Source organism: Blastocystis sp. subtype 4, assembly GCF_000743755.1.
Source record: "Blastocystis sp. subtype 4 strain WR1 chromosome Unknown seqid_0037, whole genome shotgun sequence".
Lineage (NCBI taxonomy): Eukaryota > Bigyra > Opalinata > Blastocystidae > Blastocystis > Blastocystis sp. subtype 4.
Genome location: NW_014569510.1, coordinates 35,969 through 51,456, shown reverse-complemented (window position 1 = coordinate 51,456; position 15,488 = coordinate 35,969). Strand labels below are relative to the sequence as shown.

General features: G+C 41.2%; 7 protein-coding genes across 7 annotated transcripts; 4 read left to right on the top strand and 3 right to left on the bottom strand.

Moving 5' to 3' along the window:
* Positions 1-486: 486 nt before the first annotated feature.
* On the top strand, positions 487-1,053 carry JH06_1814 (hypothetical protein; the record flags this gene model as incomplete). The annotated part of the gene is made up of 2 exons (XM_014673552.1): positions 487-558; positions 595-1,053. The coding sequence occupies 2 exons, from the start codon at positions 487-489 to the stop codon at positions 1,051-1,053; spliced, it is 531 nt and encodes a 176-aa protein (XP_014529038.1).
* Positions 1,054-1,154: 101 nt separating this feature from the next.
* JH06_1813 (hypothetical protein) lies at positions 1,155-3,933 on the top strand (the record flags this gene model as incomplete). The annotated part of the gene is made up of 12 exons (XM_014673551.1): positions 1,155-1,236; positions 1,262-1,292; positions 1,325-1,529; positions 1,560-1,688; positions 1,719-1,886; positions 1,916-1,966; positions 1,991-2,341; positions 2,372-2,482; positions 2,534-3,078; positions 3,110-3,224; positions 3,254-3,468; positions 3,498-3,933. The coding sequence occupies 12 exons, from the start codon at positions 1,155-1,157 to the stop codon at positions 3,931-3,933; spliced, it is 2,439 nt and encodes an 812-aa protein (XP_014529037.1).
* Positions 3,934-3,999: 66 nt separating this feature from the next.
* Positions 4,000-7,506, bottom strand: JH06_1812 (hypothetical protein; the record flags this gene model as incomplete). The annotated part of the gene is given in 14 exon segments (XM_014673550.1): positions 4,000-4,350; positions 4,381-4,565; positions 4,596-4,870; positions 4,901-5,118; positions 5,149-6,054; positions 6,085-6,243; positions 6,275-6,358; positions 6,390-6,482; positions 6,513-6,578; positions 6,609-6,857; positions 6,871-6,956; positions 7,007-7,049; positions 7,063-7,152; positions 7,177-7,506. 14 exon segments carry the CDS (start codon positions 7,504-7,506, stop codon positions 4,000-4,002), a joined length of 3,135 nt encoding a protein of 1,044 aa, XP_014529036.1.
* A 308-nt stretch (positions 7,507-7,814) lies between these two features.
* On the top strand, positions 7,815-10,937 carry JH06_1811 (hypothetical protein; the record flags this gene model as incomplete). The annotated part of the gene is given in 14 exon segments (XM_014673549.1): positions 7,815-7,963; positions 7,996-8,122; positions 8,158-8,271; positions 8,302-8,471; positions 8,503-8,746; positions 8,777-8,978; positions 9,009-9,343; positions 9,374-9,962; positions 9,993-10,117; positions 10,149-10,228; positions 10,251-10,436; positions 10,450-10,582; positions 10,613-10,763; positions 10,795-10,937. 14 exon segments carry the CDS (start codon positions 7,815-7,817, stop codon positions 10,935-10,937), a joined length of 2,748 nt encoding a protein of 915 aa, XP_014529035.1.
* Positions 10,938-10,957: 20 nt separating this feature from the next.
* JH06_1810 (hypothetical protein) lies at positions 10,958-12,504 on the bottom strand (the record flags this gene model as incomplete). Its single annotated transcript, XM_014673548.1, has 7 exons — positions 10,958-11,068; positions 11,099-11,412; positions 11,444-11,524; positions 11,556-12,064; positions 12,096-12,178; positions 12,209-12,294; positions 12,324-12,504. 7 exons carry the CDS (start codon positions 12,502-12,504, stop codon positions 10,958-10,960), a joined length of 1,365 nt encoding a protein of 454 aa, XP_014529034.1.
* Positions 12,505-12,954: 450 nt separating this feature from the next.
* On the bottom strand, positions 12,955-14,042 carry JH06_1809 (hypothetical protein; the record flags this gene model as incomplete). Its single annotated transcript, XM_014673547.1, has 7 exons — positions 12,955-13,308; positions 13,338-13,433; positions 13,462-13,578; positions 13,608-13,713; positions 13,771-13,885; positions 13,918-13,987; positions 14,019-14,042. The coding sequence occupies 7 exons, from the start codon at positions 14,040-14,042 to the stop codon at positions 12,955-12,957; spliced, it is 882 nt and encodes a 293-aa protein (XP_014529033.1).
* Positions 14,043-14,047: 5 nt separating this feature from the next.
* JH06_1808 (hypothetical protein) lies at positions 14,048-15,297 on the top strand (the record flags this gene model as incomplete). The annotated part of the gene is made up of 5 exons (XM_014673546.1): positions 14,048-14,096; positions 14,120-14,268; positions 14,301-14,352; positions 14,384-14,485; positions 14,516-15,297. 5 exons carry the CDS (start codon positions 14,048-14,050, stop codon positions 15,295-15,297), a joined length of 1,134 nt encoding a protein of 377 aa, XP_014529032.1.
* Between the last annotated feature and the right edge of the window lie 191 nt (positions 15,298-15,488).

Genomic DNA, 15,488 nt, shown 5'->3' with positions numbered 1-15,488 from the left:
TCACATTCCGTCCCTTAGGTCCCAAAGTGGTCTCAACAGCATCGGATAGCTGATTCACTCCACGAAGCATAGCGTTACGAGCCTAATCCATGAATTAACCCAACCACAACTACCTCCACTCCAAACATGAGCTCCTTTCCAGAAGCAAAACATCTCTTCAGAACAGTAGCACGACTTGCGAATCGTTGCATCTGATTGTTCACGGAATCAAGTACGTTATGTGAAGAAGGAGAAAGGGGAATAGTCTGCTTTCTTATTGTAATTCCTAAATTCCATACTGTTTTTCGGGATCTGGAAAGAGTTATGCTTTCCGGAGAACACATTGTCCAACGAGAGGTAGATTCATCGATCATTCTATTTGATGCCATTGCTGTTGTATTATGGTTATGTGCATTGTACATTAACAAGCAGTGGAAAGCAATGATGTTTTGTGGCATCGGATTCGTAGTATATTATATTGTTGACGCAATTATCTGGATGGCCATAATGAAAGTGCGAGTCATTGAATCGTCGATGAATCCATATCTTTTAGAGATTTGGCTACAACTTGGACCTGGGGTGATTCATCCTTCTTTCTTTTGTCTTATGCTTGAGGGGACATTTGGTCCTCAACGAAAAGAGACTAGACGTGAATTGTGGATTATTCTATTTATTGGTGTACAATTTGTTCCCGCATTCCTTCAAGCCTCCATTAAGTTTCATAATACCATTAGAGTGTGTCGTTTTATGAGTTCTCAACGCTGGCTTTTCCTTTTGGTAGCTGTTCTTGGGTATCTGTATTTGGAAATCAATCATGTCTCTGGGACCAACATGTTGAAAATCTTTATGTATTGTGTGATGGTTGAAGGATTCTTTGAATTATCACTTCTCTTTTCTGGCATTCGAGAAGCAACTCTCCAAACAATCTTTATTGATTCAATTCTCGAGTTTAATGTTGGTGCTGGTGTCATTGTAGCGATCTGGAGAGCATTGTATTCTAAAAAGGAAAGAACTCTCATGGATTTTGGTCCCGAAGGATTTAAGCAAAAGGAAGAGAAAGATCCATCTGTCTAATCTGTTTTTTGACAAATTGAATCATTTGAAAACGCGGCAATGATGGCGCGAAGTAACGTCACAAAAACTGGGGGATCCCATGTATCTCAGTTCTCCTTGAAATGGAGGTTGAAGACGACTTGGATCGTCTTTTAGAAATAGAGAATGACCAATTACAAGATGATGCTATCCAGGAAAGTCAAAGTGTGAGTGTCTGGATGATGTGTAGTTAATTATCCAGAAGAATTAGATATTATAGAGTTGAAATTATGATATACAAATTGATAAATAGAGAAAAACCACCAGAAGCAGTTCCTGCCGAATCAGTCCAGAATGGCCCTTCATTGGAAGAACTCTTTGATGAAGAAGTCAACAACATTTTGGGTGAGATAAGTGACGCAGAAGAACCGGTTGAAGAAAAACCCATGGAGAAACGAGAGGATTATTTGTTTAGTACACCTCCAGAAGGCCAAAGTGTTGCTTGTAAATTAATGGATGTACAGTTTTCCTTAGAATTCTGAGTGTAGGGATCAATGGTGTTTATCAAACGCCGGAATGATTGGAAAACATCGTTCAATTTGAATTTGCGTCCAAAAAGTTTACTCTCTGAACCCATTGAATCACTCATCGACAGAGTTCGTGAGGAGAGAATTCGCGTTGGGACAGATATATGTTTTGATAGTTAGAAGGAAGAGCGAGAATCGCATTTGGAGGAAGAAGGAGGAAAACGAAGTGCATTGCTGAATTGGGGAACGAAATATGAGCCAACCAGCTTTTTGAATCTTCTATCTGATGAGCACTGTAATCGAATCTTTTTAACCTGGCTAACCCAATGGAAGCCACTTCTCTTCCAAGTATTGGTGTGAGTATGAATTGACTGTAGACTCTACCGAATGAATCAACAACTGAAGTGGATGCTTTGCCATTTGTGATGGTTCTTTATCTCGATAACCCATAGTATTGCCCAGAGTGTCATCAAGGTGGATATCACTCAACACGTTGTCACAGTAAACCTCCACTTCGTCCGTATTTCAGACCAGATCTCCCTTCACCACTTCCAACACGACCTGCTAATCCAGTTTTCTTCCTTTGTGGTCCTACTGGTAGCAATACGATAAGAGAATCGAATCTAGGCTGTGGGAAAAGTACATTGGTTCAGATTGCTGCTAAGACGATGCATCTTCGGGTTGTATCTATTGGAAGTGAGTTGAGTGGTACTTCGCAAGATGATTTGGTTCATCAATTGGAGAGTCTGTGGGAGATGGATTCGATTTCATTCTCAACTCGAATTCCTCCTCTCGTTCTTTTCGTATGGTTGATTTGTTAGGGTTATGTGAAGGACAATTTCGATACTTCGTTCTCTTCCATTGAGCGAAGACATATCATTTCTTTCCTTGTCAAACGATATGAAGAAGCAAAAGCTGATCCAAAGAAACGACTATTCCCCGTGGTTATTACATGTTCAAACTTAGTTGTGTTCATTCTCAGAGCTAACTTGTAGTATGATTGTGAGAGTCAGCGGCTGCGGTCCTATTATCAGATTCTCAACATGCCTCAAATTACATCACAGCAACAACTCTCCTTCCTTCAACGGGTCTGTTCTCAACAACAGATTCCTCATACAATGAATGGACTGAAGGATTTGGTTGCTTTGAGTGAGGGTGATATTCGATTCTCGATCACAGCTCTTCAGTCACTGATTCTCTCAGGAGGAAGGATCACAAGTGATGTTGTGGCAAAGTCAACCCTCGGGAATAAGGAACAAACAAAGACTCTCCAGGAGTATTGGAGACTTATCTTCCTCTGCACGCGTCAGCATGGCCGTATCATTGGATTCCATCACTCATTACTAGGAAGCGGATTGATTGTATCCAATCTTCCTGACATATTCCATCATTATTTTGACATCAATCCAATACAAGTGGCTGATGGAGTGATGGAGTATTTGCCAACAATTGCTGTTCCTGATCCCACTTTGCAGAAATATGTGACAGCTCTTGAAGCTCTGATTGAGTATCACCGAATTCGGGAGTTTTCTTGGAAACTGTGAATGTCAGGAATCGGAATGATTTTGTAGATCTGACTTCGCTATTCAGAGAACTCTTCCCACATATTTGGGTATCATTCATATACTTTACAGACGCGAGAGACCAGCTCAATTGAAACCAGTATATCCTCGAGCTGGTTCAGAGGTATGAAATCAAGGGTATTTTTAGCATAGTTACGTCGAATGAGTCGACAATACAAAGATGCCTTGAAGGGAATTCGGTTCTCACGAGGGATGTGTATATCTGAAGGAACTCGTTCTTTGCCTTTGATTGTGGAGTACGTATCACCATTGTTACATGTGATCACACCAACGATTCGTCCAGTAGAGACACTTCTGTTGACGATCACAGAGAAACTACAGATTCAACATATTGTGGAGATTATGGCGTAGGCAAAGACGAATGAATGAACGATAGTGAGTATGGAGTTAGTTATGAGTCTTCACAGAAGACTGGAATGTTAACAATAGGATTGAATCCTGATTTAGTCTCAATTGCTACATTTCCAGAAATTCCTCATCCTTTTGTGAAAGTGATGAATACAGTGAAGTTCAGGATTCAAGGAGAGTTGCAGAAGTACCGGATTCAACATGGAATGGCTACAGGAGAGTCCATTTCACATCATATTGAGCGAGCGAAACCAGAGACTCCTAAGAAAGCTCCTGTTTTGTTGCATCAGCCGAAAGCTGATGAGTCTGTGGAGAAGCGAATGACTCCTATCAAACGATCCACATTCTTTAGTTCCCAACATGAGTCAAAGACTCGTAAGAAGGTGAAAGGAATTGTGTTTCGATATCAGCAAGGGTTTACCTGTGCTGTACGTCAAGCTGCTCTTATGAGTGACTTTTTATGAAGTGTTTGTTAGAATCATAACACTCTTTGCTATGTGATCACAAACTCATTTCTCTTAACAAACACATTATGAAGTATAAGCCTTAATCATATCTGTATCATAACTACCTCCCTTCGTAGCATTCTCCAAGAATGAAATACACTCAGTTTTAGCCCGAGTAACTTTGGCAGGCGAATCAGCCTCAATATAAAGATGAAGTTTACGAGATCCCAACGCTGGTTTTCTTCCAGGAGGCACATAATTTCCACGAATACCTACTGAAGCACCCGTCCAATCTTGTATACGGTCCATTTCAGTACGATTATTCAAAGCGAAACGAGCTTTCTGAGGATAATCGTTGATTTCCACTTCTTCGTAATAGAACATTTTTCCATTCACATTCAACTTCTGAATACCCTGATTGAATTGAATGCTGTCCTACAACTGATTCATGATCTCTAATCATACTTCAATACTCTGAACAGCTTTGATTGCGTCCATTAATGTTGCTGCATTCACATTTCCAGAATCCGCTGCTACTTGGAAGAGTTTCTCCATTCCTTCACCTCCTTCAGCAGCAATCGAGTTGATAATCTCCAGACCCTTTCGCTTCACACTCTTCCGATTCACTGTTCCATCTTCATTCATTAACTCTATCTGTCATGCATCTCTCCAGTATCTACCATTCTCTTCTTCTCCTTCTTCCTCTTCATCACTACTAGCTTCAATCTTCTGAAGTAACTGCTGCATTGAAGTTCCATTATCCACACCTTCTACTCCTTCCAAATCTCTCGTATCCACCAGTTTAATATTGAACTTCTCACGTACTGTCTGCTCATCCTGCTCTTGCTGTTGAGCCTCTTCTGCAGTAATAATTCCATTCTCCACTTCCACTTGACGACGTTGCATATTCTTCAACACTTCCTTCTCACCTGCCTCTGCTTCATCAAACTTGAATCTAATGATTATTCACTTCCTCTGTGTCTACCCTTTCGTGTGATATCCTGACCGTCGATGCTTTGCTGCTCCTGCTTTTACTTTCGCTTCAAATGAATCAGCCAATTTCTGCAGTTCTGGAGGTACTGCTGTGTGACTTTCTGTTAATGCACGCACCATATCTTCTGCATACTGCTCTTCCTGAGGTGTGATAAATGTAATGGCAGTTCCTTTCCGACCTGCTCTACCGGTTCTCCCTACACGATGAACCTACGAATAACCAGTTCTCTTCATTCTCACATAGTCCTCCAAATGGTTTGGACAGTCATAATTGATCACCAATACCAGATCATTCACATGCAAACCACGACCTGCTACTGAAGTGGCAATGAGAATGGTTCGTGTTTTGTTCTTGAAGTCAGCAATGGTTTGATCACGGTCCTGTTGGTCCATTCCTCCATGTAAGGTGAAGCTATAGTAACCACTTCGTAACAGATCACGGAATAAGTAATCTGCTTTCTGTTGCTTATCCACAAAGATCAGAATCAGGCCTTTATCATACCATTCACCAAGAATTTGTAATAACCGTGGGAATTTCTCCTCTTTGGTTCGTACTTCGATTGTCTGTGACACTTCTGAAGCCACTTCTGTACGGCCTCCCACAATGATCATAACAGGTTTTGATAGAATCTTCCTTGCCAAGTTTTCCACATGAGAGGGGAAGGTGGCTGAGAACATTACCAGCTGTCTGTCTGGACGAGCGTTCTCTACAATACGACTGATTTGAGGTTCAAACCCCATATCCAACATACGATCTGCTTCATCCAGAACGATGTAACTGACACGCCGAAGACCAACAAGTCGACCTTGATTAAGGCACAAAATATCAATCATTCGACCTGGAGTACACACAATGATCTCACTGCCTCGTTTGAGACAATTGATTTGGTCCGTCATTGAAGTACCACCGTACACAGCTGTGATTCGGATACCCAACAACTTACAGAACTTGGAAGCTTCTGTATAGATTTGGGCTACCAGCTCACGTGCTGGGGCAAAAATAAGACCAATTGGACCATCACCTTCCTTCACTGGAGGTTGATCCAAAATATGCCTAAAAAGTGGTAACAAATAAGCCAGTGTTTTTCCAGATCCAGTTTTTGCTACGGCAATACATTCTCGTCCTGACATAATCGTGGGAATAGCCTTTAAATAACAATTCTTTCATGTTCTTACTTGACACTGAATGGGAAAGGGTTTCTCGTAACCAAGTTTGTTGATCACATGCATGATCTTCTCTGTCAAACCACATTGACTCCATGTCAGAATCGGACGAGTATAATGCTTTCCTCGAATCACCATTCGCCATTCTTTGCGAAGATTTGTTACCTCTTCCTAATATTGAGATTTGTGGAATTCCATTTACTTCTGTCATTTTTGTGATTAGAGGAGATTCAATGTAGAAATTCTTCCGAATAGGAAGATAATCGATCTTCGAGTGATCCACTGGCTATGTGTCAAAAAATGAAAGATTTCCGTACTTCCAGAATCTTGCGTTGAATCTTCTTTTGGAGTTGCTCTAACGCAGTCAACTCATTCTCTTGGTCCATATACTCTTCCACATAATCATCTTGCTACACATCAGAATCCCTCCCTTCTTCTACCAATTCTGTATACCCAAGTCCTTCATCGATCTTTTTCTCTGTTCGAGCCTTCTTCTCTTCTTCTTGCTACAACTCAATTTTCCCATCATCATTTACTTGCTTCAATAAGGCTTCTCGGAATTCACGATGATATTTCTCATCGTCTTCATCATCCTTTGATTCTTCTTTGTGATCATTTCTAACTATTATCAACCATATACACACAAACAGAATCTCATCAAGGGTAATAACAGGAGCTGCTGCTGCTCTTGCTTCTTCTTCTTTACGGGCTTCTTCTTCCATGTGTTTTTGACCGTTTTCATAATCTTGCTTTAGCGATTCCACAACACCTTCTTTGGTTTCTTTCTATCTGATAAACAGATATAATGATTGTTACTTCAATTTCACGCATATAAGCATCTAAAGGGTCCTCTTCTTCTTCCATCTTATTTGAGTCATCATTATCTAACGATTACATTATCCTTCAACACATTTACTCTTTCTTCCATCACTACTTTCCGTGACAGGAGTCGAAGCAACTTGAGTTCGTGCATCTGACTACGACTAACACAAAATCCAAATAACGAACTGCAGCCGAATTAAACAGAGATACAACAGGCTTCAGTTCCTGCGTTTTTGCCTCATTCAACGACAACGAGATCTATACATAACCACAACCACTTACTTCTACAGATGGCAATGGAGGTACAGCTGTTGATCCTGTAGCATTCGACGAAGCCGTTCCCTTTTGAATCGTCTCATATCTTACCGAAGCACGTCCCCTCGTTCCATGTTGAGTCTCCACTCGCGACACGGAGCGATTCTCATTTTGGTGACTTCGCTCTCGATGACTGTCTCGATGACTATCCCGATGGCTCGATCTACTTCGGTGACTTGATCGATGTCGACTGTAGTCTTTCGAACGATGCGAGTCTCGACTGCGACTTCGATGGGAGTCGCTATGATAATGACTATGTCTACTCCTGCTACTGTGATGTCTCTCTTCACTAGGCATTTCAGAATACCCAGATGACTAGATTTGATGTTCTTTGCGTTTTTGGGACCTATTTGGGTGACAATAATAGTCTTAATTTTGACAATTGAAGCTTATTCTTACAACTACACGAGTATAGTGTTTTCTATCCATTTCCATCCTATCAACTTGATTGCTTTAATATTCATTGAGAATAGACTTGGGTTGTTATTGAATATATGGCCCTAATATTTAAATGAACTCTCTGTATTTCCAGGCTATTGAATTTTATTGGGTCCTATTCCTTTCAATCCTATATTTATCTTGTTTTCAATATCCAAATAAGTATCATGGCATTTAATGCTGAATACGTTGGAACAAGTACGGGTGAAATATACAGTCGGAATGAAAATGCTCCTCAACAAACCATTACGGAAGTTGGAGATGCCTTCTACGAATTTCTCACTAACTATCGTGTAAATGGTATTTATACATACAGGTATGGAAAGTACATTTTTGTGACTTGGTTAGAGATCAAATTACAAAACGTATTGCAAATGGAGAGACTTATCTAGATATCGACTTGGACGACTTCCAAGCTTACGATCCTATGCATCAAGATATGTTTCAGCAGTCTCCTGGTTTGTATCTCCAGGTCGTACGATTCTTCTTTTCTGTTTGTCATCTTTGTAGTGTGAAGAGGCTGCAAAGAAGTTGTGTCATGTTTTTATCCGAGACACAGAAGTACCAAATTTGCAGCTTCTCTACACAAGCAGTCAACATACTACACTTATTCGTGAGATTTCTGTCATTGCTTGAGGATACGATAATCAATAGGCTGATCATGTGAATAAACTTGTCCGTGTTCCTGGAATCGTGATCAGTGCATCACGGTCTCGAGCTTACGTTCGCAAACTTGTCTATCGTTGCTCCCGCTGCCATACAACAGGCGACCCTATCTTTGTATCTCCTATGCGCAAAGCAACGGTTCCCCGTGAATGTTTCCGGTATCATTCTGTCATTTGATATCATTCTTAGTGTGGCCACCAGTGGAAGTGAGGGTGAGAAGTGTCCTCTGGATACTAACTACATTGTGGCTGATCTCTGTGACTATGTCAACCAACAGACATTGAAGTTACAAGAATGTCCTGAGGATATTCCCACGGGAGAGATGCCTCGACATATTGTGTGTATGATGGAGCGTAATTTAGTTGATCGCATCACACCAGGTACACGGTGTTCAATCATTGGGTATATTGATACATTTGATCAAGCCAAACAAGTCATATTAGTGTGATCGAATCATAGTTAGCGTATGGTAGATACAGTTGCCCTTAAAGTCTCTTATATTCGAGTATTAGGAGTTCAGATTGAGGAATCAGGTGTTGGTAGAGCCATCTCAACTTTCACTCCTTCAGAAGAAGAGCAGTTTTTGGCTCTGGCTCATAGTTCGAATGTATACGATCGTATCATTAGCAATATTGCTCCTTCTTTGAGTGGTGATTATACTCTTGGTATCATTCAATCTGTTCAGTGATCTATAGATATCAAGAAGGCTATTGCTTGTCTTCTCTTCTCTGGATCACGGAAGATACTTCCTGATCATACGCGTATTCGAGGTGATATAAACATTCTATTGATGGGTGATCCTTCCACTGCCAAGTCGCAGTTCCTTAAATTCGTTGAGAAGGTGGCTCCTGTTGGTGTGTACACATCTGGCAAGGGCTCTTCAGCTGCAGGTCTCACTGCCTCTGTTGTCCAAGACTCCAAAGGTGAATTTTTCTTAGAAGGAGGAGCAATGGTGCTGGGTGATGGAGGAGTTGTGTGTATTGACGAATTCGATAAGATGCGAGAGTCTGATCGTGTAGCAATTCATGAGGTTTCTTCTCTCTGATTAACTCATTTCTAGGCTATGGAACAACAAACCATTTCCATTGCAAAGGCAGGAATAACTACGGTTCTGAACAGTCGATGTTCAGTACTAGCAGCTGCAAATCCAATCTATGGACGCTATGATGATACGCGTTCCACTGCTGAGAATATTGACTTCCTTCCTTCCATTCTCTCTCGATTCGATCTTATCTTTATTGTCCGTGATATTCGGGATTATAACCGTGATGTGGAGATGGCCAAGAGTGTGATGAATGTCCATGTTCGTTCTGGAAAATACACAGATGATGGAGATCTGCCAGTGGACTTCTTAAAGCGTTATATTGCGTATTGCCGTGCTAAATGCTCCCCTCGTCTCTCTGTTGAGGCATGTGAACTTCTGCAGAACCGATATGTGCAAATGCGAGAGGAGATTCATGAGCAAGCACTTGCTGATGGATCGAATCCGCCTGTTCCAATTTCTGTACGTCAGCTTGAAGCTATTGTGCGTATTGCTGAGTCGTTGGCCAAGATGCGTCTTTCACCAGAGGCGAATGTGGAGGATGTGACAGAGGCTTTACGGTTGTTCAAGATTTCGACACTCTCGGCAGCAAAGAGTGGAGTTGTGAGTAGGTATTGGAAAAGAGATTGATGAACAGTGGGTGAGACATTGCTACCTGAAGTGAAGCGTCAAGTGGATATGATTGAAAACTTGATCAAGTCCAGAGTAGCAGTTGGATCACAGATTGCTCGATCGCGTGTTGTGAATACGTTGAGAAATAGCGTAGTAGATTGGAAGGGAACTGAGTTTATAGGGATTCTCTCCATTCTCCATCGATCGAGCTCTCTCTGCTCTGACAAAGAGACGTGATTTTGATGAAAAGAATCAGGGAAAGTTACTTGTTCGTCTGAGGTAGAAGTCCTTTTGAGAGTCGTCTGTTTGTTACATTTCTCACCATGGCGTCATTGGATTCGGTAAAAGCAAGGATTATTGACGGAATGATGTATGTCGTTGAACATTCCAAGGAGAACTGTCTTCTCAAAGGGGTATTGTCGGGTGTGATGGGTATTCGCTTTTCCTTCTTATATTTTGATAGGAGCCGGTATGGGTATTAGTTTTGGTGTATTTTTTGGAACCTTTGAAGGATGTCATGGAGAAATGCTTGGACAAACGACGGCAGAACAGCTGAAATTCGCTGCAAAACAGACAGTGATATGCACATATCGACGTTGTGTCAATTATGCTGCAGTAGTTGTACCAAACTTCATGTACTTGTAGACTTTCGGTATTCTAGGTGTTGTATTGACATCAGGAATTTGCTGGATGGCCAAGTGGCGTGGAAAGGATGATCAATGGAATTCGATTGTGTCTGGAGCTATTGCTGGAGGTGCATGGGGAGGTTTTGCTGCTCGTAAAGAGTCATGGCAGGGTAGGCGTACAATATATACTTGATATTGTAGTCATTTTGAAGCAATCTGGCAAGTGTGCTGTTGGGTTTGTTCTATTTGGAATTGTTATGGACTATGTTATCAATTCCTTTCAACAGAAAGCTGCTTGGACTCGTCACTTTACACCTCCTGCTGTGATATCAAGTCTTTCTTAACAAACACATCAAACGACAGATTAGTAGTCCGTACCTACAGAGAGCACCTCCTTGCAATTTGATTTCAGAATCAGGGTATGTTCCCACTGGGATACATAACTACCCTTCTGGTCACAGAGAGGAGCATAAGCCTATTCCTAAACTCCATTTCACATTCCTACTCTCACTACACCCTGTTCCACCAGATTACGCAATGCTCCCTGATACAACTTCTGTTGACCCTTATTCCCATTGACTGCATACGATCCTCCGTCTTCTCGTACCAGCCAACGAGGGCAGAAAGGAAGAGTTCCAAAGGTCTTATTCAGGTGATTCAGCAACTTGCGAGAGTTCTGCATTCGCAATGTTGCAAAGTGATTTGGAATCACAGCAAAGTGACTGGCCTCGCCATTCTCTTGGATCATTCCCATTCCAGTGGAAGCGAAAGTCTCAATAGCATAAGCTTCACCTTCTTCCATTCTCACAGGCGAATCATCTTTCTATAAACCCGTCCATCCCACTCCTACCTCGACACAGAGGAACTGACTTACCATTGTGAATGGTTCCCTTTCCAAGAGTGTGACCACTCAAATTACGGACAGGTTGCACTACACCTCATTTTCTCCTTCGAAGCTCTACCCTGATACGTTGTATTGTTGATTGTCACCTCATGAGACATGATCACCTCCTCGATGATGCCACCGATTTCACCCAAACGAGCATCTACACCTGCTTCCTTAATAGCAGCATACGTAGCTTCTTTGGATGCCAACACCAACTCATCAAACTGGGGATCGAAAGCCACTGTGAATGCACAATCAATGATGTAACCGTTCACCTGTGTGCCGAAGTCAAACTTCATCACATCACCATATTGCAGAACGGTTTCATCACCAGGATTGGGAGTGTAATGAGCAGCCACATGGTTCAGTGAACAACCAGTTGGGAAACCCATTCCTGCCAAAGGACCGTTCTCCTTGATAATGTGGCGAATATGATCTTCCAGATCACAGCAGATATCCCACAGCTTTACTCCAGGCTTCAGCTTTCCCTGAATGTAAGAACGGGCTTGACGATGGACTTCAGCTGCCTTTCTGTAATCCTTGATTTCCTCCTCCAAAAAGGCATCTCGACGTCGTTCTTCCTCTCTGTATCATTACAAATTGGTATAAAAACTACGCTGTTACTCTCTTTCGAGTATCTGTCTCCACATAATACTCGATTCTGCCAGGAGGATAGCTCTTCCCAAAGATTGTGTCGAGCTACACATCACTGCATTATTCTTTCTATACTGGAGTCTGAAGATCGATAGTCTGACCTGATTTCACATACCAGTCAACGAAGCCACCGAGATTACGTGCTTCAGGGAGAATCGACCCTATTCTAACAATTGGTTCTTTCTCCTACCTGTCACTGGCTTCTTCTTTGATCTCTTCTTCTTCTTTTTCTTCTTCTCTGATTCCATGTTGGCATCCTTATTGTCCTCATCGATAGGATCTTCAACTTCCACTTCCTTAGGTTCCACAGTGTCTTCTACAGGTTCCTCTACTGTCACAAGCGGCACTTTTACCTTTTCGTCGTTCTCCATCTACCTTTTCTGTGAAAAATAGGACTTCATGGGCGTTTTGTCGATGCTTTTTAGAGGAACAATCCAAACGTGTATTAATTACACTACGTAGTGGTCTTTCTGGCGATGAAATCTATGGCGATAGAGGAAACCGAGGATATCCTGAAGAGTTCTTTCGATTCTGATTTGTGATGTTAGTTTCTTCTTAAGGGATTCCACTATTTCTTATCTACCATCTTCACGACGATCTACACTTGTTTAGGAATGACAACAAGTATCATTATCAATTCTATTTCCAATGGTAATGAACGTGCTAAGAGATCCCAAAGAAGTACCAAACTTTGGTACCAGTCCATTCTTTGAAAACACACATCATCAAGAGAATACATAATAATACAATCAAATGTGATAATCACTGAAGTATTGACGAGCACATTGCAAATTCAACGAGATCAAAGACTCATCTATGAATCAGATATCGAATCTAGTCAGACTAGTGCGCTCAGATGATGACACGACCATCATAGATGTGAATTCGGTGAATGGCTTCATACAAATGATCGTCTTACCATCACGAATGGTGAAGCCGTCATACGAACTACGATACTTCGTTGTAACCAGCTTGAACTGTTTGATTGTATTGCTAATCTTTTCAAATCGGAATGGATCCAACGAGAGAGAATTGTCACTATTTGCAAGGACCAAGAATGTATTGCGTTCAAATAGTACTAATTCATCACACTCCGTAAATTCTGCAAGTGAATTTAGCTGCTGCTGTAGCTTCTGTGAATCTGGTACCAGACTCTGAATCACATTGGACCATGCCTAGAATCGATCCAACAGAACGTTCCTACAAGATACAGAGTCTCATCCCAGATGGACGTTCCGAATACTCGAATGGGTTTTCCATTCGACATAGATTTAGCCTTTTCTGTGTAGAAATCCAATTTCTAGATGAAATGGTAATACGAACCCTACAGAACGCTTCATATCCGAAGGTATCTTATCCATCTTATGAACAAGAACATAAACAAGGGAATTTGGACTGTATATACCCAACTTCTCCATCGCTTGCTGATAAATCTTCCAATCCATCTATGTTGACAGAATCAGAACAAACCCACTTCATATTGTTCTGAAGCAACATCAAATACAAATAACATCATGCTCACATCAGAAAAGACATCCTTGCTCTTCTTTGTAAACAGATCATTCAGGAAACGCTCTTGACTACAAATAAGATTCAACACATCGTAAACACCCTCCACAATCGAGGATACTTAAAACAAGATTGCCAAGAAATTGGACTTGAACTTGATCAATATCATGTATTCATTAGGGAAATAGTTAGATGAATAAGCTAGTAGGATATAAGTGGCTGAAAGAAGCTTAGTCTCCTTGGCTATCCACTAAAAACCCATTTCCAGAATCTACCTTCATAATTTGCGAATATAATGGATCTCATCGAGGTTTTTCCAGCTTCACAATTGCCAATGAGTAAAACCTGCAATTCATATTCTTTCTATCTTTCCTACCTTTCCACTGTTACAATCTTGCATATTGAATGGATTTCCAGTACTATCCCAGATATGAAGAGATGATTATGACTATTAGTTCTGCTTTTGCATGTATTTAGTTACTCGTTTCTTGAAGCCTTCGATTTGCTTTGGGAATCGAGTCTTCTTTTCAACACGGTCCTTTGAGGCGATTACCAAGGAACACTCGGTTCTTGTTGGTAATCTTCAGAAAATAGCTGAAGCAGATCGTAAATTTGTTTCTTTTGAAGTAGGAAATGGTTTAAGGTGATTATGGCATAGCCAGAGATTTGGGATACTAAACTTGGCATATCGGATCTAGAGGAGATGTATGGTAGATAGTGTTATTGGTTTGGTAAATATAGAGTGTTGTGAAGGAGATCCTGATTCGCAGGAAATAACGGAGGAAGAAATGAATAAATCCTTCCATCTTACGCAAGAGATGGAAACTAGTATGGCGCAATTACGTATAGACATAGAGGAGAGATGACAAGTAGATGCATCCAATGGAATATATACGACTGCATTCCTCGACTTTCACTCTGGTTCAGGAGGAGAGGATGCTAGTGATTGGACTCGAATGTTGTTTGAGATGTATCAGCGTTTTGCAAAGCAAATGAACTGGAAATGCAAAATTGTCGACAGTCAAATGGAAGGAAGTGGACTTCGAGCGGGTGTTATACGTGTGGATGGTGATGAAGTGAGTTCTTATCTATCGCAAGAAACTGGAATCCATCGTCTTGTTCGGATATCACCGTTTGATAAGAACAGTCGTCGTCACACATCCTTTGCTTCCGTGACTGTTTCTCCTCTAATCACTAATAATTCGACTAAGTCGGCGATTCGCTCTCAAGACCTGAAAGTGGATCGATTTCGCTCTTCTGGACCTGGAGGTCAACATGTGAACAAAACCGAAAGTGCCATTCGTCTGACACATATTCCAACTGGTATTATCGTGGAATGCCAAAATGAGCGGAATCAACATCAGAATATGCAAATGGCTATGGAGTTGCTCCAAGCGAAATTGGATCTGAAGAATAGCCAAATCGAAGAGACAAAGAGACGAGAAGTCTATGAGAGCAAAGACGACAATTCTTGGAGTAATCAGATTCGATCATATATTATGCACCCATATAGTATGGTGAAGGATCATATTTATGGAGTTACAGATAATGATGTCCAAGGAATATTAAATGGGAATCTAAAGGAGTTCATCGAAGAAGTGATGCGTAGAAAGATGTACAGTGACTTTGGTATTGCTTCATTCACAAAGGGTTGATATTTGTTTGTTTCAAACATTTGTCTCGGAATTGCCAGTATCTTCTTTTAGAGGCGTTTTTACATTGATGAGTATAAAGAGCGATGATGGTGTCCTTTGTAGAGAAACTGGGAGGGAATCAGGGACGACCTGCCTTATCTGGTTTTATGGTGTTTGCTGGGATGAATCGGCAAAGAGTACAAATTTAGTTG